Raw genomic sequence first — 22,324 nt, 5'->3', positions numbered from 1 at the left:
AAGTTTTGATCACAGGTATGGTAACATTAGGAGCTTAAACAAGGGAGAATTTCTCTTATTATATTCTCTTACACTCTCAGGAAGCAGGTCATGGTCCAGTCTACACAGTCACACATCTGATGGCTGATAGAAAGATGTGGAACATTTATTCTAAGGAGAAACTAGATTCTGATTTCCCAGGCATGGGGTGATAATTTTCTTCAAAATTTCTCAGACCAGTACCTGCAACCTCCAGGGAGTATCACTCTCAACTATAGTGCTACTGAATTTTTCATCCTTCATTATTAATATGGAGCCATTGCAAGGAAAAGCACTGTTAGAAATTTATCTAACATTAGACTTTTCCTAAACTTCTGTATTTAATATTCACAAGTTCCACACTTTGACGTACATATGTATTAAGTATAGAAAAGACCACTGCAAAAAGGAAAAATTACTTATGCAATTTTCAGGCTATCAATAAGAACAAGTGAATCAATAGCCCTCTGTTTCCAGAGGGATGGTTTGGTTTTGTCCAAATTTGTGGATGTAAAAATAATAATGATAGCTGATTTCATTCAATGATTATTACATAACAAACACTGGTTAAGAATTAATTTCCCATAACACTTAAATAAAATATTGTTATAAAGTTTTGTTATCCCAAATGAATAGACAGAAACGAGGCAGAATGGTTAAGCTATTGCTCAGACTCACACTGACGGTGTGGATTTGGTGGTCTTTCAATCCCTCTAGTCTGACTTCTAACAACTACGTACAACTGTTTCTTGGATCTATGATGCTTGCTGAATTTCAGCAGAGGCTTGGAAGTTCAGCATAACACAACTCGAAGGTGGATTTCAAGCTCAAGAATGACCCCGAGTCTTTTATCACCTTTCTTTCTCTCGAGCACCATTACTATGACCTCTCTCTAGAAAAGACATAGATCTCTAGATCTCTATATACACTGACTTAAAGATCATTTGAAACACAGGTGGACCTAGAACTGGCCTGAAATTATTTAACCGGACTTCATTTAAACTGGATAAGCCTAAAAAGAACTGAGACCTGCTTCCAAGGTGGCAAAAGTATGCTACTCTTCAAGTTGTTTCTCACTTTGACCAATGTACACGTTGTCATTTTAGACATATCTTAGAAAATATATCGAAAAAGTCTAATGATTAAATAGTTTATTTCCTCTCTCCACATAAAATCACCCACTAATCCTGAAGTCAGCATAGGCAGAATTTAAAAAAACAAAAATCTTGAAATATTTTAAGATAAAATATGATAATTGAGTCTTTAAGATAACTTTAAAAAATAAGATAGGCCATGTCTAGGTATAGAATTATCCATTAACACAAAAGAATCATGGCTGCATATGTGAAGCACATCAACACAGTAATTCTTCACACTTGTGCAGTAATTCTTGATTAACAAAGTCTTAAAGGAAACAGTATTTACTTTATCACCTTTTTGTAGTATTATAAAACCACCATTTATTATATAACATATACAACCCATAAAATTCCAGACTTACCAAAAGATTCTGAATGTACCTACTCAAACTGACAGCAACTTTCCTGGTATTTTTAACTGCCCTAACGTAAAGAAAAGTTGTAGCTCCTCGGTTCCAGTCTACTACAATTATATTCATATCATCTTGGTTCAACAAAATCCTGACAAAGTTCTGAAGCCATGAAGGAGTGGAGCCCAGTGGTCTGTACCCATGAATCAGCCAGACTGCTTTCTTGCTTGTGTTGAAATTAATGTTAAGTGAGTCATTCTTCTCAAACAGTGATTCAGCACAAGTCGGGTTCTTCCTTGTATACAACATCAAAGATATCTCCATTTGGGGATTAAACAGATCTCTGAAGGAATCCTTTAAACTTAGATGAGAGAATTCAAGGCACGGTGCCTTATTCTCTGAAATTAAAAAAAAAAAAGTCAGTCAAGCTAAGTATTGGGATAGTATTTATTTGATTCTATTCTTGTCACTGCTGCAAAGGAAATACTTGAACTTGGAGGGTGTGGAGGATTTTATTTTATTAGCAGTTTAACATAATATACTGAGCAACTGCAATGTTGAAAGTAATTCATTGATTACTTAAGTAGACTTTTTGAACTAGATGTATTCAAAATTTACAATAAAATATAGAAATGAATGTGGCTGGTTAAAAATTAAGAATTAGTTTTATCAGTACAAAATAGCAATGATGTGATTGAAATCATTAATATTGTTAATAAGGAAAGTGTTATACACAGCAATAAAAGTCCACAAGTTGATATGAACTTTAACAATTTTGCAGAAGAATATCAAGATATAGATAATAAGCATTAGGAAAAAATATATTTTATCTGACTAGTGATCAAATAAAAACAAAAATATATCAATTTCTTCCTATCAAATTAAACACAATGAAAAAATAATTTTAATATGTAATACTTATAAGGGTAAATGTAACAAAGATTCATATATATGGATGCTCAGAGCAAAAGTTGATACTTCATTTTGAAATTGTATATGTGTGTATGTGTATACCACACATACAAAATATTAAAAATATTTAGTCTTCTTGATTTTCTTGCCTAGAGTTACACTAATGAAATGAGCACTGTGTTAAATATAAATATATTAATTATAGGGTTATGCATAATCACACAAAAATTTAAAACACCTTAGTTATCATCATATGTAATTTCATCAATGTGTGCATCCTATCTATCTATCTATCATCTATATACCTACATATCTACCCAGCCATCCATCCTAGATGAAAGCAGAGCAGAAAATGAAATATATAAGCCAAACCAAAGCAATGGTCATTACTAGGCAGTGAAACATGGCTGTTTTTTCTTTTCATAGTTTTTAAGAATTGTAATTTTTTTAAAATGAGGATACAATCTCAAAATATTTTTTAATGACAGCATATGCTTGTACTACTTCTGAAAATTTAACTTAGTAAGAAGAGTTGGGAAAAAATTTGTCAATACATAGCAAAAATCACAAAAGTGTTAGTAAAGTTTATGCAGTAATTCACTTCTAAGAATTTACACCAAGAAAATAGTCTGAAAACACATAAAAAATGAATATACATTATTTGAATATTGGAGAAATAGAGGTAATTTAAAGGCCCAGAAATAATGTGCTCAAGTCATTACATACATTTATATGTATTTGATAAATATAAGTATCTATTTAACATATATAAACACACATTTAAAACTATACATCTATTTATATGCAAATATATTCAGAAAATACATAATAATATGCACTAGTTGCAATCATTCTAGTTGGGAAATTATATATGTGATATTATAATTATTCAGAAGGAGACAAAGAAGGAAGGAAGTGAAATTGAATTCCCAGATTAACAGCTGAGAGACACTTGGACAAGTGAAAAACTTTGATACTTCATTTGTTCTAAGTACAAAGGAATGAGGAAGTGGAGAGGAGGAATAAATTAAACCTCAAGGCTATATCAATGCTTAACAGAGTACAAATAGGGTAGACAATTGTGCTTATCCACCTTCCCACCAGCTGGAACTCTGAGAAGTCAAAATGCAATTGATATATCCAAACTGCTGGCCCACTAAAAGCCAAGGTAGATTTTACCTGGCCCTGGAATGAGAAATGAATAAACACAATCCCTGTGATGAAATAAGGGAAAGAAATCACCTATAACAAACAACAGAAAAGTCTATTGTCTATTACCAAATGCAGAAGTAATTGCAGGAAGCTCTTTAGAACTCCATTAGAATGCAAGGAAAAAACACATCTCAAAAACAGGAGGGTATTAAGAGAAAATTTATTGAGTCAAAAACAATAGCTTAAGGTTAAAATGGAATAAAAATATACTCCAATTCACAAAAAGGAAAAATGCAATTGCAGAATAAGAATTCATTTTACAGATGCAAAAACATGAAAATCTCACCTTATATATAGTAAGAAATGAAGGAGAAAAGATATTTAAATTATGAAGGTAAACATAGATATGGGATAAAAATAAAGATTCAAATTAAAAATCATTATTCCCTTGGCAGGTAGGGAGGAAATGAGGAGAGAGGGGGTAGCAGTTAAAACAATTAAGGAAATAACTTCACACCAGGGTATACAAACTGAAAAAGGTTCACCAGTATCTGGAGAAATTCAGTTCATCAGACTCACTAAGAGACCTCCTAGAATCAGTTTTGGTTTCAATGAAAAGTAAAAATATCCTAAAGATATTAAGGCAGAAAATCCAGGTTGCAGATAGAAGAATGAATTTATGATGACTTCATATTTGTCTTCCAAAATAATACATCAGACATATAAAAATGTAATAAATGAAGACTATAAGTACAAAAGTTTGTGGCCCAATAATTTTATATTTTTCCTAAAGTACACCACCCAAAGTTGACTAAGTAAAGTTCCTGACATCATCACTATTAAATAAGTGAGAGCTTTATTGAAGACAAAATCCATAGAAACTCACAGTAAAAAAAAAAAAAAAGTGAGCATAGAAACAAGTTAGATACCAATGTAAGTGTAAACAGTGTAAAACTGAGTAAAACATAAATGCAATATCAGAAATTATTCTTATTCAAATGTTTAACAAGAATGTTTAGTATAAGTCAATATATACTAATAAGATGGTTCCTCTTTCCATGGAATTCTGTAGGCAAGAAAATTGGAGTAGGAAGCCTTCTCTTGAGGGGATCTTCTTGACGCAGGGATTGAATGTGGGTCTCCTGCAATGCAGGAAAATTCTTTACTGTGTGAGCCCCAGGGAAGCCTCAGCGTATACTAATATAAGATGGAAATTTAGGTTAAAAGGGGTATAGATAAAGTGGTACGAAAATTCCTTAACTGGGGGATTCAGAATACGTCAATTTAAAAAATGTTAATAAATAGATAAGTATGGGTTTTAAAAAATATCGATTACCTTAACAGTTAACCATTATACTATGTAAAACAATAGACATAACTCTCTACACACTAAAACATATGAAACGTGTATATATACAAAAGATACAAAGAAAATGAAAAATATAGAAAGTAGAAAGCACAAAATGATAAACTTACACAAAACAAAGTATTGTAACTGTAATAAAGTCTTCCTATTAAAAAAAAATCAGCTTCATAAAAAAGAAACTTAGCTACAAAATAAAGAAGTGCACTGCTGCTGCTGCTGCTGCTAAGTCGCTTCAGTCGTGTCCGACTCTGTGCGACCCCATAGACGGCAGCCCACCAGGCTCCCCCGTCCCTGGGATTCTCCAGGCAAGAACACTGGAGTGGGTTGCCATTTCCTTCTCCAATGCATCAAAGTGAAAAGTGAAAGTGAAGTTGCTCAGTCATGTCTGACCCTCAGGGACCCCATGGACTGCAGCCTACCAGGCTCCTCCATCCATGGGATTTTCCAGGCAAGAGTACTGGAGTGGGGTGCCATTGCCTTCTCCAAAGAAGTGCACAGGAAATTTTAAATAAATGGATAGGTAGGTATATTCTACACAAGTAAAATAAAGACAAACTAGGTTGATATATTAGATGCAATCATGGCTCCAATACCTCACTGTTTCCTGAATCTATGCTATTCGGCTTGTAACTCTGAGGTATTCTCCCATCATAAGTGGGATGACTTGCCCCAATTTTTGATATGGGTACAAGTATTACAGCTTGTAATATTGGAAAATAGGGCCTTGGTGATGTAATGCAAACAGATGCTGAAGTGGGCTTGCACGTTAGAGCTGGGCATCCCACATTTCTGCCATCACAGTGAGAATATCCCAGGTCTGGCCTGCTAGAAAAGGAGAGACAGGTGTAAAAGAGCTAAGTTGTATTAGTCTCCCTAGTTGATTGACACCCAATTAAAAGCCAAACATGCCAGCAAACCCAACAAAGAAGAGCACTGCCTATACAATTCCCACCTGAATCCATAAATGTAGCAGCTACATTACATTAACCACCACCGAGGGTCTGTGTTTTTCGTTTTGTTTTGTTTAGCTTTTTTGTGACATTGTATAGTCAATTTGGGGCTTCCCAGGTGGTGCTAGTGGTAAAGAACCTGCTTGCCGATGCAGGAGACATAAGACAGGCTGGTTCAATCCCTGGGTTGGTAAGATTCAAGGGAGGAGGGCATGGCAACCACTCCAGTATTCTTGCCTCGAGAATTCCATGGACAGAGGGCCTGACGGGCTACCATCCATAAGGTTGTAAGAGCCAGAAACAACTGAAGCAACTCACGTGTAAGCACACATAGTCAATTTCATTAATAATATTAATATCAGATAAAGTAAAACAAAACTTTTAAAATGATACAAAAAAGTCAAACTAGTGTACTGTAAAGCTCTTAAAGAATATCAAACTGACTCAACTCTGGTAGATTATAGAAAAAGAAAAAAATAATAAAGTTCTAGAAATCAAATACTTAACAGTTCAGTTCAGTTGCTCAGTCGTGTCCGACTCTTTGCGACCCCATGGACTGCAGCACGCCAGGCTTCCCTGTCTATCACCAATTCCTGGAGCTTGCTTAAACTCATGTCCATGGAGTCATTGATACCATCCAACCATCTCATCCTCTGTCATCCCCTTCTCCTGCCTTCAGTCTTTCCCAGCATCAGGGTCTTTTCCAGTGAGTCAGTTCTTCACATCAGGTGGCCAAAGTATTGGAGTTTCGGCTTCAGTGTCCTGTTCCATGGACAGAGGAGCCTTGGTGGGCTACCGCCCATGGGGTTGCAAAGAGTCAGACACGACTGAGCGACTAACACATTTTGTGTGTGAATGAGACAAACAAGAGCTGAGAAAATTCATTAACACTATAACTGCTCTACATGAAGTGCAAATGGGAGCCCTTCAAGTTGAAATGAAAGAGTGTTATACAATAACTTGAAATCATATAAAATGTAAAATTTTCTGGTAAAGGTGAATTATGAACAAATATAAAAAATACTATTGAAATTTTGATTTGTAACTCCACTTTTTATTTTCCATAGGATTTAAAAGACAAATGCATAGAAATAATTACAAATCTATGTCAATGGGTATGCAATATGTAAAGATATAACTGTGTCATCAATAACATAAAATGAGTGAAGTAGAGCTTAATGGAGTAGAGTATTTTAACTGAGAGTTTTTACTGAAGTCTTTATTACCATTATTGGAGCTAAATTAGTATCAATTTAAGATAGACTGTCATAACTTCAGATGTTATACATAATCCCTGTGATAAATACAATATATAGAATATACAGCAAAAAAAGATAAAGAGATCAAAATGTGTCAGCACAAAACAATCAACTAAAAACAAAGGAAGACATGATACTTCAAACCCATTTGGATGGCTACTATTAAAAAAGAAAAACAGGAAATAATTGTTGACAAGAATGTAGAGAAATTGGAACTTGTGTGCACTGCTGAAAGCTGCAGCTGCTGTGTTCATTGCAGCATTATTCACAAAAGCCAAAAGGTGGAAGCAACCCAAGTGTCCAGTAAAGGTGAATGGATAAACAAAACCTGGGGTATATATCCAGTGGAATATTATGCAGCCTTTAAAAGGAAGGAAAATCTTATACATGAAACAACGTGGAATAACTTTAAATATGTTATATTACATGAAATAAGATAGTCACAAAAATATTAATATAAATGCTATATGATTCATTAAAATGAGGTACCTAAGGAGTCAAATTTATCAAGGCATAAAGTAGAACAAGGGTTGCCAAGGGCTGGGAAAAAAGTGGTAAATGTGGAGTTGATGGGGTGCAGATTTTCAGTTTGGGAAGATGAAAATGTTCTAGAGATGGGTGATGGTGATGGTGGCACAACAGTGTGAACGCACTTAATAACACTGAACTATACACTTAAAATGGGAATTTGTAATATATGTCTTACCAAAATAGAAAAGGCTTCCCTGGTATCTCAGATAGTAAAGAATCTGTCTCCAATGTAGGAGACCTGGGTTTGACCCCTAGGTTGGGAAGATTCCCTGGAGAAGGAAATGGCAACCCATTCCAGTATTCTTGCCTGGGAAATACCATAGACAGAGGAGCCTGGAGGGCTACATTGGGGTCAATGAAGCCCAATAGGGTCACAGTGAGTGACCTACCATGGGGTTACAATGAGCTGGACATGACTATGTGACCACATACACACACACACACACAACAATAAAACAAAAACAAACATCTTACAGAATCCAATTCCCATCATTATATTATGGATATCTGATTCCACACTTACTTTACCTCTGTAAACAGCTAGAACACTTGACAAAATATATGAAGAAAAAGTTTACACATTGGACAACAAAAAGCACACAGCTATGGTATCTTTACAAAGGTAAACAAATGATTTGAACCCTATATCTAATACCTTTCTACCTGGAGGCAGTTTCCAGACTTCAGTGCAGGAGGGTTGAACCCAACAAAACATGGCGGTTTTGCCAAGTTGGGGACAAAGACTGAAGTTTGAAAAAGTTGAATCTACTAGAATTTGTATCACAGCGTACCACAAAGGAGGGAGCTATGCAGTGGCAGAGCTCCAAACTCTGAGAGGAGTCCCTTCGAATCCACTGCTGAAGACAAACTGGTGCCTGCGTAGGGTGAAACTCCAAAAGAGCTGTCAGCTCAGCAACCTCGAAGGCCACGGCCTGCTGGGAGGCACTGCAGTTCTGACCAGCCAGGGTAGAGAAAACTCAGTGAACGTCACAGGCATTCAAGAGAGACTCTAGAAGGGTCAGACTTTACGGCAATGGAGCTAAACTAGCTCTAGAGTGAAAAAGAACTAAGGCCCATCCTTTCTCCTCATTCTCTCAGCTCTGCTTGCTTTGATTTGGCTTCATTCTCTGGCAGACAACATGTGTGAAATATTGAGAGACAATATTAACAATCTTGAGGTAAGCAAAGATTTTTCAGATATGATACAGTAAGCACAAAACATAATAAATTGGAAACTGCCATAGTGAAAAATGTCTGCTCCTAAAAAGACACTGATAAGAATCTGAATGTTCAGGTTTGCAAAATGTACATATGAAAAAGTACCATATCCCAAATACATATGTGTATGTATGTGTGTGTGTATATATATATTATATATAATATATATATTATGTGTATATGTTTTATGTGTGTATACACACATGTGCTGTGTATGCTCAGTCACTCAGTCATATTGGACTTTTTGCAACCCCATGATCTGTAGCTTGCCAGGCTCCTCTGTCCATGGAATTTTCCAGGCAGGAATCCTGAAGTGGGTTGCCATTTTCTACTCTAGGGGATCTTCCCTACCCAAGGATCGAAACTGCATCTCTTATGTCTCCTGCATTGGCAGGCAGATTCTTTACCACTGCACTGCCTAGGAAGCCCTGTATACACATAAACAGTCATGTCCAACTCTTTGCGACCGCATGGACTGTAGCCCACCAGGCTCCTCCATCCATGGGATCTTCCAGGTAAGAATAATGGAGTGGGTTGGCATTTCCTTCTCCAGTACACTTATACATATATGTAAAATTAAAAAGTTACTTTCAAAAAAATGACAAAAGAATTGAAGGCACTTCACAAGAGAGTTGTCTAATGGCCACTAGGCTCAAAACTGATGGTCAACATCATTAGTTGTCAAAGGTAATGGGTTTTTAAATATAATAATTACTACAATAATTATTTGATTTGAGTTAGATAAAAACATTCTGTTTAAAAGTAAAATTATGTGAACTAGAAGAAGAATACAATTAATGTATACATATACCATCTCAGATTGAGGAGTGACTTTTTAGCATTAAAAAAAGGAAGAAACCATAAAGTATCAGACCAACAAATTTCACAGCAGGTGAATTTAAAACTTCTGTACATAAACACTAAGGGTTTCCCTGGTGATTCAGTGGTAAAGAATCCACCTGCCAATGTAGGAGATTCACGTTTGATCCCTGGGTCGGGAAGATCCCCTGGAGAAGAAAATGGCAACCCACTGCAGTATTCTTGCCTGGAAAACCCCAGGCTATAGTTTGTGGGGTCACAAAAGAGTTGGACATGACTTAGCAACTAAACAACAACAACAACAACACAAACACTATAAACTAGCCAAATGACAAAAAAAAAAAAAACTTAGGACAATATTTTCAATACAAAGTAGAAGAGGAATTAATATACATAAAGAACTATTAATGAAGAAAAAGAATGCCCCAAGTGAACACCAAGTGACGACTATAAAGACATTTTACAAAATTAAATACTCAAACATAAATGTATCAAAATGTGCTCAATATTCTTAATAACTAGTAAAGATTAATTAAAATAATATCATTGTATCATTTTTACCATTATACCATGACCATTAACACTGATACATATCACATCATTTTTAAAGTGGTTATTTAGGAATAAACTAAATACATGGCAGAGTCTATAAATTATGATGTATCCATAGTAATGCAGCAAGTAAGAAATCTATATAGTCTATAAATATACACATATAGTCCTAATTTTAGCTATAATACATAGTATATATGCAGTAAACTCTAACTCATATTTGTTCACATACACACATATTTACTGTATTAGAACTGGTAGGAAATAGACCACTATCATAATTGTAGTTTGTGGTGATGGTAATATTCGATATTTTGTCTATCTTTTTATATTTTCTCTGTGTTTCTCCCTCCTGAATTTTAATATTTTCTCAATGTTTTAAATCTAACATACTTTTTGTTATAAGGAGTGTTATAAGGAGGAGAAATGGTTTAAATAGACTTGAATTGATTTAAAAAAATGATAAATAATGTTACTGGCTGAAAGATAAAGATATTTAGAACAGAAAAATAAGTATTGATGTTGTTTGAAAATTTAACAAATTGAGGTTCTTCGGACTGGTCTAAATTACTCTGATTAGAAATTCAGTAGCAAGAACACAATACTGGATTTCATTATCAAATATGTAGAAAGATAATGACTCTAGCAATAATCTCAACAGAGCAGTGCACTGAGAAAGAAGTGTGAAAATCTTCCTAGATTTAAAATTATAGAAGCAGTAAACTTTTAAAAAATATCAAAGACATATGACATCAGGAACAATGATTCTAGGCTGCTCAGCTCTAACTGAAGTATATTTCCATTATAGTTGCAATGGTTGTGAAGAAGAGAACAAGGAGATCCAAACCAACAAGAGTTCAGAGGTGTGAACAGCGCCTTGGACATGGATGACTGAGACCCAAATGTCTTTAATTTCTTTCAAACTTCTCTTGTGAATTTGAGCAAATGTTTTTCTGCTCTCATTTCTAGGCCTTGGTTTCTTTAAATGGAAGGAGTTGAAATAAATGGTCCCCTATGACTTCTATTATTCTAATATTCTTTGATTTCAAACCCACTTACACACAAATTAGTCTGTCTTGCTACTTTAAGCACTGACAAAATAAATAACAGAGAGTCCTCAAAATCCAGTCATAAAAAATTACCAATCCTAACACACTCTATAAAGATTTACTTCTTCCTCTGATAATCCTCTGAAATCCACATTCATCCCAAAGAGCCTGCATGAAAACCTCCTTCCTTCCCTTTCTTCATTTCTAAAAGAAAAATGTACTTCCTTCTCTTTCTTCATTTCTAAAAGCAAAATTGTACTTGTTAACAGCAATAACATCAATAATATTAATGATAGTTTATGATTATTTAGCAATCACTCCCGGAGAAGGCAATGGCACCCCACTCCAGTACTCTTGCCTGGAAAATCCCATGGATGGAGGAGCCTGGAAGGCTGCAGTCCATGGGGTTGCAGAGAGTCGGACACTGAGTGACTTCACTTTCACTTTTCACTTTCACTCATTGGAGAAGGAAATGGCAACCCACTCCAGTGTTCTTGCCTGGAGAATCCCAGGGACGGGGGAGCCTGGTGGGCTGCCATCTATGGGGTCGCACAGAGTCAGACATGACTGAAGTGACTTCACTTAGCAATCACTCCATGCCAGGCACTGTACTGTTTTATATTTGCTACCTTTTTCCTCAAGAAAGTGAAATTTTAAAAGATTAAATAACCTGAAAATACATTTATTTAGCATGTAATAAGAAATCAAGATATTCAATCAGTAACTTTTCAACTGTGCAAATATTTGAAAAGCTGTTGAAAATACACTGACAGCTGACCAAACAAGCAAAATATAGTAAGTGACTGATAAGACTTTGATCAGGAATTCTTTGTTTAAAAAAAAAAGGAATTCTTAAGCATGAGTTTAAAAATGGGTATAAAAAATGACAAGGAGAGTTTATTCAAATGTGGTTTCTTGAGCCATGCCCAGAGATTCTGATTGGAAGGTACATCTACATTTTTAAAGGCACAACTCAGGGAATTCTGATATACGTAGTACATACAAGTCTACCATAACTGTACATGGGTAGATACAGCGTGAGGTCCTATAGCTGGAAATCAATCTTAGAGAATTAAAGAGAAAATGCATCTGGAAGAAAACAGTGGATTACTCTAACCTAATTTATATTGCTTTAGAATTGACCAAATCACTCATTTATGTTATCTCCTTTGAGCCTGAAAATGCACTGAAATGGTATTATAAATTTTACTTCCACTTAAAAATGAAGAAACTGATGCTCAGGGAGGTTAAATGATTTGGCCTGGGAGAACAGCCACCAGACTTGAATCTGCATCTTTTAACTGTAAATCCCAGTTTCTTTCATAACACCCTTAAAGTAACTTTGGTACAATAAATTACAAAGTTGTTTGTGAACATTTGATGTTAGTAAATCAATAGAAATAGATTACTAGTCACATCAGAAAGATTTTTATAAAGTTTAGAGAAAAATAATGATGACTTTGTTGAGTCTGTGGGCTCAGAATTCCATGGCTTTTGGAATGACTACTGCCCTATAGACAGTCCACTCAGTAAGGTTCTACAAATATACTCTTACTACTAAAAGTGTGGTCTGCATACATATGAGCATCAACTGGGAGTGAATTAAAATTGCAGAATCTTGGGCTTCACCCTCCATCCTGTGAAGAAGAATCTGCATTTTTTTTAATTTTATTTAATTTTTAAACTTTACATAATTGTAGAATCTGCATTTTAAACACAATGCCCAGGAGTCCAGAAGTCCAGGGCTGTAAGCTCTATCACCTTAACAAAAATGACTCCATCTTTCCGAATCTCATTTTCCTCACCTGTGAAATGAGAAAGATGAACTAATCTATCTTTAACATCTCTTCTATTAGTTACTTACTGGAGCATAGGAGTTGACAAACTATGGCCTGTGGGCTAAATCTGACCAGCACGCTAAGAATGATTTTACAATTTTAAAAAATTTAAAAAAAAGAATATTTTGTGACATGAAAATTTTGGTAATTCAGCTTTTAGTGTCCATTGTGCATATGTGCTCAGTCACTTCAGTCGTGTTCAACTCTTTGTGACTCCATGGACTGTAGCCCGCCAGACTCCTCTGTCCATGGGATTCTCCAGGCAAGAATACTGGAGTGGGTTGCCATGCTCTCCTCCCAGGGGATCTTCCCAACCCAGGGATCAAAACTGTGCCTTCTGCCTCTCCTGCATTGCAGGCAAATTCTTTACCCACTGAGCCACTTGGGAAGCCCTTAGTGTCCATCAATACATTTAAATTAGAACACAGCCAGACTCATTGGTTTATGAACTGTCTATGGCTATTTTCATGCCATGATAGCAGAGTTGAAAGGATGTAATCAAGACTGTAGGGCCCTCAAAGCCTAAAACATTCACTATCTGGCCCTTTACAGAAATATTTGCTGACACTTGCTATAGTAATAATGGTAACAGCCACAACCACCATTTCAGCAGATATTAGGACTCAAAAGTATACTAAGAACACATGTGCATATAATTTAAATATATATGCATATACATATATATTTGTATATACAGTAGTTTGTTCAGCTACTTCTCTACTTCTATTGATTCTATTTAAAAGTTTTGAAATGATCTGACTAATCCCAGTTTTTCAGGATGTTTTTCCATTTTTGAAGGCAGATGTAATTATTCTCATGTTGAGTGTAAGAAATGCTTCTGAAAAATATATTTCAGAACCTCTAGTGGAGAAGGGAAGAGCATGTATAATTTTAATAAAAACATATTTATCTGAAATAAATTACTGAAATTTCAACAAAATATCCTAGGTAGGTAAGAACTTATGTAAAATGAGAGAACACTTGCATGGGTTAAGTATGATTCTAATACTCAGCCAATCTTTTAATTTTTCTTATTTTTTATTTATTGTTATTAATATCTAAAACGTCTGATATTTTATTTCTGTTGACAGAGCCAGAAACACACTTTATAATCATATCTGTGTTTTATCAATTGAGAACAACTTCCTATCTACTAATCAAAGCAACAAATTGAGAAAGTCTACCATAATATTGATGTAGAATGATGTCAACTATGATATAACACAAAGGATAGGAGTCTATACTTTAGAATTCTTTCAAATTAAGGTACCACTACTGTACATTGTGGCTCAGCTGGCTCTCCTGCAATTAGGGAGACCTGGGTTCGATCCCTGGGTAGGGAAGATCCCCTGAGGAAGGGAAAGATTACCCACTCCAGTATTCTGGCCTAGAGAATTCCACGGACTGTATAGTCCACGATGTCACAAAGACTCGGACATGAGTGACTTTCACTTTCACATTCACTGTACATTACAAAACCACAAAATACCTATCAAAAAAATTCCAAGTAAGTAAAATATAAATGATGAACTGTATATTATTACCATTCAAAGTCTGTATTTGAATATAGAACAAACATTTCCAGAATTTATTTTTAAGCTCACATATACAATTGAAAAGAAACAGGAAATAATTTGAATTTTTAGTTGATATTTTAAGGTTATTCAAGTATGCATTCAAGAAATTTTTAAAAAGATTTTAAAACAAAGGAAATGGCCTTCTTTTGGAAAATCTCTACAGAAAACTATTCATTATGATTGTAAAATTGCTACTTATTATCATAAAGTAGAACAAGAAGTTCTACTGAACTATTTATTACCATAAAGTAGTAAATGATATTACTTAAATTAGTAAATTTTATTACCGTAAGCCAGTAAACCAGGACAATTTCAATATTATTATCATAAACTTGTTCTGGTTTCTGTTTTGTTGTAAAGTGATAGGACAAAGCAAAACATTGTAGAATATGTTTCTATTGTTTCTTTTGCAACTGACAATTTACCTATGAAAAAGTTGTCCTCAAAAGTAGGGTTATTTAAACAAACAAACAAAAAAAAAACCAAGATGTTTATTAAGCCATGATTTCCAATACTGAAGAAAATTCCCTAGCACTAAATTATTCTAGATTTCTCGTGAATATTTGTATTTGTTCTATTTATATCTCCTTGAAAAAAAAATTTCTAGTAAGTAAAATACAGAACATCCAATGTACCAAACACACACACACACAAACGTTCATAATAATCTGTTTGCACATGAATACCCATAATTACAGTATATTTTTATACCATAATGTTATATCATTCTTTATCCAAGAATTCAAACCAAACAATATTTAATACATATTTTAATATAAATCATATTATCAGTTCTTACCAGATCTTGCCCAGCACATCAAACAGAGAAAAATGTATACTCTCATTTGGAATCTGATAAAAGTAAAAGAAGCACTCAGATTCACCAAAAAAGAAATTCTAAAATTCATTATGGTTTCTCTTTGGTAGGACTGTCACAGTCTGGTAGGTTTTAATGTTAAAGGTTTTATCCTTGGCTTTTGCTCCTCCCTGTTTGTTGAAAAGGTGAGGCAGTTCGTTTTCTCCCATTTAGCTTGTACTTGTGAGAAGGTTTTATGAGTTAAACACTGTAATAAGTGTTTAGCTACACGAGGTGAATTTAAGGGAAAGAAAAAGATAATTATATCTTTCTTTATTCCTCTTAACCTCAGGATTTCAGAAATGGTTGGGAAGAAGATGTTTGTTGAAACCTTAAAGCAAATGTGATGTTAGAAAACACTAGAAATAAAGAGAGTCAGAAAAAGTTGTGGTTTATGTTCATTCTGATTACAAACTAAGTTGTCTTTATAACCATGAAATCAATAATAAAATTCATATCCACCAAGATTCCTTTTTATATATATGTCATTTTGCAACCCAAACTCAGTGGCTATTTTAAAATTGAAAATGCTAGCCTGTCTCTTGAGATCTACTATTTGAAGATTTTAAAAATATTTTTGTTTTTAACATAGCAGACATTTTAAAATTATTACAAGATTTCAACTATGTACTTCATTTTTCCCTTATTTTCCTTCTAACAATGGATGTTGGTAGGCAAGGAAAAGAGAGAATCGCTATTCTCTATGTATGTGCATTGTAAGTTCAAAAATTAAATTTGTTTGGAAATTCAAGTCTCTGTAAACTTCAAAAGATACTTTAAGAACAGACCTGTTTAATTCACATCAGTCAGTACAAACTATGCTGAGGTCTGGGGAGGTGCTTCAGAGGAACCACAAACAAAATGAGGTATTCATTTAAAAATCATGAAAAATGTAACTGCTGCTGAGATGTCATCATTATTTTGACCTATTCGGTCTCTGGGAATTTTATGTGAGACTTCAGTTTTAAAAGGGTGCCAACATGATAATTTGGAGACCAACAAATAATCATTTAGCTGTAACAAGTGTACCTTTCTAACAAAGATATAAGCAAACTACATGTTTTCAGAATGTGGGAAGAAAGATAAATGTCATACATTTAAGAGAAACTCTAAACAAGTTTAGAGTCAAATTAACAGATAAGTCTTTCTTCACATATCGTTTTCCTTTTGCTCTGTGCTTTTGCTGTCACACTTAAATATGAATCCTGCACATTATTTTCATCTTAACCATCCTAAAGAGCTCATATTGAAAATACCAAGTTGGCATTTAGGACAAAACAATCCATGGAAAAATTTCAAAATATAAAATTATGCTTCATTTTCATACATTTCACTTACTGTAAATTGTGAGAAAGTTGAGACCATTAATGTCCACTGCATCAAATAGCAAAACTAGTGGGAAGATAAAATATTATATAAAAGGAGTATATTTTTCTAAGATAATATATATGTACTAATTAGTCTCCTTGTATTTAAAAGAATGATTTTAAGATCTGCCAGACATGTATACAGTATAAATCATACTATAAGAGTGAAAATGAGGATGATGATGAAGAAGATAAAAAATTGATGAAGCCCTATACACCAAGTAAATTTCTAGGCATGTTATAGTTAGTTATAGAAGGTAGTTGAGTAGACTTACTGAGATGAAGGAGTCATTTTTTTGTCAGAATATATTTTGGGACAAAAAGTTGTGTAATTTAGCAATATGTGTCAAAATGCTTAATGTCCTCACCCTTTGGTTCTATAATTAAATATCCCAGATACTTTGCCAAAGAAGTACAATCACACCCATGCACAAAGATATATGAGCCAGGAAGTTCATCTCAGCATATTTATAATAGCCAAAAAAAGTGGAAACAACACAAATGCTGACCAGTGGAGGATTCATCTAATTATATATATTGTGTTGCTGTTTGTTTAGTTGCTAAATTGTGTGGACTCTTTGTAATCCCATAAACTGTAACCCACCAGGATCCTCTGTCCATGGGATTTCCCAGGCAAGAATACTGAAGTGGGTTGCCACTTCCTTCCCCAGGGTATCTTCCCAACCCAGGGAGAGAACCTATGTCTCCTGCATTGGCAGGTGGGTTCTTTATTGCTGAGCTACTTTTATATATTAATACATACTGTGAATTAAAATTAATGATGCAGAGAAATCAATATTTATTGGTGTAGAAAGCCTTCATTACATGGTTTTGGGGTGATCAGTTCAGTCACTCAGTCATGTCCAACTCTTTGCAACCCCATAGAATACGGCAAAAAAGGCTTCCCTGTCCATCACCAACCCTTGGAGATTGCTCATACTGATGTCCATCGAGTCAATGATGCCATCCAACCATCTCATCCTCTGTCATCCCCTTCTTCTCCTGCCTTCCATCTTTCCCAGCATCAAGGTCTTTTCCAAAGAGTCAGTTCTTCAAGTCAGGTGGCCAAAGTGTTGGAGCTTCAGCATCAATCCTTCCCATGAATATTCAGGACTGATTTCTTTAGGATTGACTGGTTGGATCTTCTTGCTGTCCAAGTGACTCTCAAGAGTCTTCTCCAACACCACAGTTCAAAAGCATCAGTTCTTCAGTGCTCAGCTTTCTTTATGGTTAAACATTTCCCTCATAGCTCAGTTGGTAAACAATCTGCCTGCAATGCAGGAGACCCTGGTTCAATTCCTGGGTTGGGAAGATCTGCTGAAGAAGGGATAGACTACCCACTCCAGTATTTTTGGGCTTCCCTTGTGGCTCAGCTGGTAAAGAATCCACCTGCAATGTGGAAGACCTGGGTTCGATCCCTGGATTGGGAAGATCCCTTGGAGAAGGGGAAGGCTACCTACTCCAGTATTCTGGCCTGGAGAATTCCATGGACTGTATAGTCCATGGGGTCACAAAGAGTTGGACATGACTGAGTGACTTTCACTTTCACTCACATCCATACATGACTACTGCAAAAACCATAGCCTTGACTATATGGACCTCTGTCAGCAAAGTAATGTCTCTGCTTTTAAATATGCTGTCTAGGCTTGTCAGCCTTTCTCCAAGGAGCAAGCGTCTTTTAATTTCATGGCTGCAGTCACCATCTGCAGTGATTTGGAGCCCAAGAAAATAAAGTTGGTCACTGTTTCCATTGTTTCCCCATCTATTTGCTATGAAGTGATGGGATCGCATGCCACGATCTTAGTTTCTTGAATGTTGAGTTTAAAGCCAGCTTTTTCCCTCTCCTCTTTTACTTTCATCAAGAGGCTCTTTAGTTCCTCTTCACTTTCTGCCATAAGGGTAGTGTCATCTGCATATGTGAGGTCATTGATATTTCTCCCACCAATCTTGATTACAGCTTTTGCTTCATCAAGCGTGGCATTTTGCACGATGTACTCTGCATATAAGTTAAACAAGCAGGGTGACAATATAGACTTGACATACTTCTTTCCCAATTTAGAACCAGTCCACTGTTCCATGTCTGGTTCTAACTGTTGCTTCTTGACCTGCATACAGATTTCTCAGGAGGCAGGTAAGGTAGTCTCATATTCTCATGTCTTTAAGAATTTTCCACAGTTTTTTGTGACCCATACAGTCAAAGGCTTTAGAATAGTCAATGAAGCAGAAATAGATGTTTTTTAAATAGATGTTTTTTTTTCTGGAATTCTCTTGCTTTTTCTATGATCCAACAGATGTTGGCATTTTGATAAAAGGCAAGCTAAAGATAAAATGTATAGTAAGGTACATAGTAAGATACACATGTATTTTCCTAAAATATGTTTTATGTTATGTATATGCTAAGTCACTTCAGTAGTGTCCGATTCTTTTTGACCCTATGGACCATAACTTGCCAAGATCCTCTGTCCACAGGATTCTCCAGGAAAAAATACTGGAGTGGGTTACCATTTCCTCCTCTAGGGGATCTTCCCATCCGAAGGATCAAACACATGTCTCTTATATCTCCTGCATTGGCAGGTGGGCTCTTTACCACTAGCACCCTGGGAAGCTCTCTAAAATCACAGAACTATCTACAAAAGCAGGCTTCTTGTCAGAACACTCTTGGCTGCAGAAGCAGACACACACCCAGGCATGCCAGCTCTGCACACCGCTCTAACACCACACATGTGTGGGCACTCAATCCCTGCTCCAAGGAGGACCAGCCTGACCAGCTCATGGGAAGACCTGGTGAACATTGCAGGAGTGGGGTCTCCTAACATAAGAAAACCTTCCTTACATATATACAAGTCAGGATGCATGTCCTGGGGAAAGGACATGCATCCTGACTTGTATATATGTATGTTAGGAAGGTTTTCCTCCAGAATATTTATATCTGCATGGTAGACTCCTTGATGAATTCACTGTCTTAGTTATCTCTTTAATATTACAAATATTTCTTTTAATAAATATCTAATGCAAGTAAAACAACACAACAAGTTATATTTACTTGGGACAAATATGATTAAGGAAATCAAAACAAAGAAAAACTGAGAGTAAGAAAAATAATGAAGACAGGTGAGGTTAATTTTTCAAAGATATTCAGTGCACACCCTTAACATTAATTCCATAAGTTTCTCCATTCACTCATTCATGTGTTCATTCATTTATGCAACTTTTATTAAGCATCTACTGATTTCCAGGTTTAACTTGGTTGCTGAATATTAAAATAGAGACATTCATTTAGTCAAACTGTATTATTTCAGCAACTATTTATGATATATCTACAGAGGTATCAGGGATTGTTCTAGATATCGAAATATATTACCTTATAGTATTTCACAGAGAAGAGGGATTGGAAAAGATATGTCTAGAAAACTATGGAACCAGACAGGTGGAGCAACCAGCTAATCTACAGTACTGAATGGCAAGCCTTGCAAGAAATGCTATTTGGGCTGAACTACAAAAGAGAATAAGTCATCTGGACAAAGAAGGGGAGAAAGGAACTCTGGAGCTCTAGTTATATATATACATATATGGGCTTCCCTGGTGGCTCAGCAGGAAGGAACCTGCCTGTCAGTGCAGGAGACATGGGTTCAATCCCTAGGTTGGGAAGATCTCTTGGGAAAGGAAATGGCAACCCACTCCAGTATTCTTGCCTAGGAAGTCCCATGGACAGAGGAGCCTGGCAGGCTACAGTCCATGAGGTCTCAGGAGTTGAACACAACTTAGCAACTAAACCACCATCACCATATATATGTGAGCATGTGTGCATGCTTAGTCACTTCATTGTGTCAGACTCTGTGTGACCCTATGGACTATATAGCCCATCAGGCTCCTCAGTCCATGGGATTCTCCAGGCAAGAAAACGGAGGTGGGCTGCCTGTACCCTCCTCCAGATGATCTTCCCGACCCAGGGATCAAACTCGCATCTCCTTCATTGCAGGCAGATTCTTTACTGCTGAGCCATCAGGGAAGTGCATGCGTGCACACACATGTGCACGTGCGCACGCGCGCGCACACACACACACACATTTTTGATGTCTTTATGCAGTTATGGGTATAAGGCATCCTGATATGAGTGAGAAAAGACTAATTATTTATCCATGCATCTAACCCATTAGATCTTATATGTGATTATATGTGACTGATGGTGCAAGAAATGGTGAGAATAAAAGGGATTCTTTTTAAGCTACCACTAGGTTTATCACCATTCATTCACTCAGTATCAATTAGGAAATACAAAGAAAGGCCAAATTCTGAGCAAACAGCTAACTGCTTTGAGCTGACTTTCAAACCTTAAAACATTAAATAATTATTCTAGAGGTACACATGCCATAAACTTATGTACTTTCAAAATAAAAGATGTGATAAGAACACCAAAATCATACACACCATAGACAAAAAAAAATGATGCAAATTTCAGTCCAGCAAGAAAACATGATGCCTTATATGCACTACATATTTTACAGTCAAACCTGAAGTTACAGCTCCCAGATAAGCAATGTCTGAGGAGTTAAAGAGAAAATATCTTGGTTTGGATAAAAATTTGGAGGTAAATGAATTTAAAAATCAATAGATCTACTCATAATAGAGACCTGCAAGTATCCACTTATTTGATCAACATGTATTTGCTATCTGCTTGTAATGTGCAGAGTTTCCCTTGCGGCTCAGACAGTAAAAAATATGCCTGCGATGTGAGAGACCTGGGTTCTGTCCCTGGGTTGGGAAGATCCTCTGGAGGAGGTAATGGCAACCTACTTCGGTATTCTTGCTGGAGAGTTCCCATGGACAGAGGAACCTTGAGGGCTATACAGTTCATGGGGTTGCAGAGTCGGACATGACTGAGCGACTGAGCACACACACACACAGTGTGCATGTTTTCACAACCCCCTCCCACTATGCTACAATACTGATGAAAGAAGAAAGAAGAAATGGAGACAGGACTTAAAAGACTTATGATATATCGACTGAAGGTAACTACTGAAGTCATTGACACCTAATTTTCTATTTACATGTTCAAGAAATCTGCTTCTCCCATTAACACTCTAAGGTGATTTAGAAGGGCATATCTTTATAGGCACCTTTGTTTTCCAAGGATTAAAAATAGCGCCTGGCACATAGTGAGCACTCAGAAAATATCTATTAAATGAGATAATTATATTAGTCCAATACAATCCTTAAGAAATAGATCTTGAATTCTAAAAAGTGAAATTACTTAAAGTTATAAAATTAAGTAATGTCAGAATTCAGTTAGAAATCTGGATTCCAAAGATGTGTCCTTTCCATCAAAAAAGATGATTTCTTTGGTCCAGTAACCATGTAAAAGAAAACTTTT

General features: G+C 35.6%; 1 protein-coding gene across 2 annotated transcripts in view; it reads right to left on the bottom strand.

Moving 5' to 3' along the window:
* The window catches only part of LIPI (lipase I), an 80,539-nt gene that overhangs the window by 56,233 nt on the left and 1,982 nt on the right, over nucleotides 1–22,324 (bottom strand). The window contains exons 1-2 of one of the 2 annotated variants that reach the window (NM_001435069.1): nucleotides 15,530–15,686; nucleotides 1,520–1,905 (exon numbers count right to left, since the gene is read on the bottom strand). In NM_001435069.1, the coding sequence (NP_001421998.1) occupies nucleotides 1,520–1,905; nucleotides 15,530–15,638 (495 nt within the window). In that variant the 5' untranslated portion in view covers nucleotides 15,639–15,686. Of the gene's footprint in view, nucleotides 1–1,152; nucleotides 1,906–15,529; nucleotides 15,687–22,324 lie in introns of those variants that run through there. The other variant, NM_001105006.1, reaches the window with a different exon arrangement.

The sequence above is a fragment of the Bos taurus genome, chromosome 1, assembly GCF_002263795.3.
Source record: "Bos taurus isolate L1 Dominette 01449 registration number 42190680 breed Hereford chromosome 1, ARS-UCD2.0, whole genome shotgun sequence".
In the NCBI taxonomy this organism is placed as follows: domain Eukaryota; kingdom Metazoa; phylum Chordata; class Mammalia; order Artiodactyla; family Bovidae; genus Bos; species Bos taurus.
The sequence above is the reverse complement of the archived record's forward strand: the minus strand, read 5'-3'. Positions and strand labels throughout refer to the sequence as shown.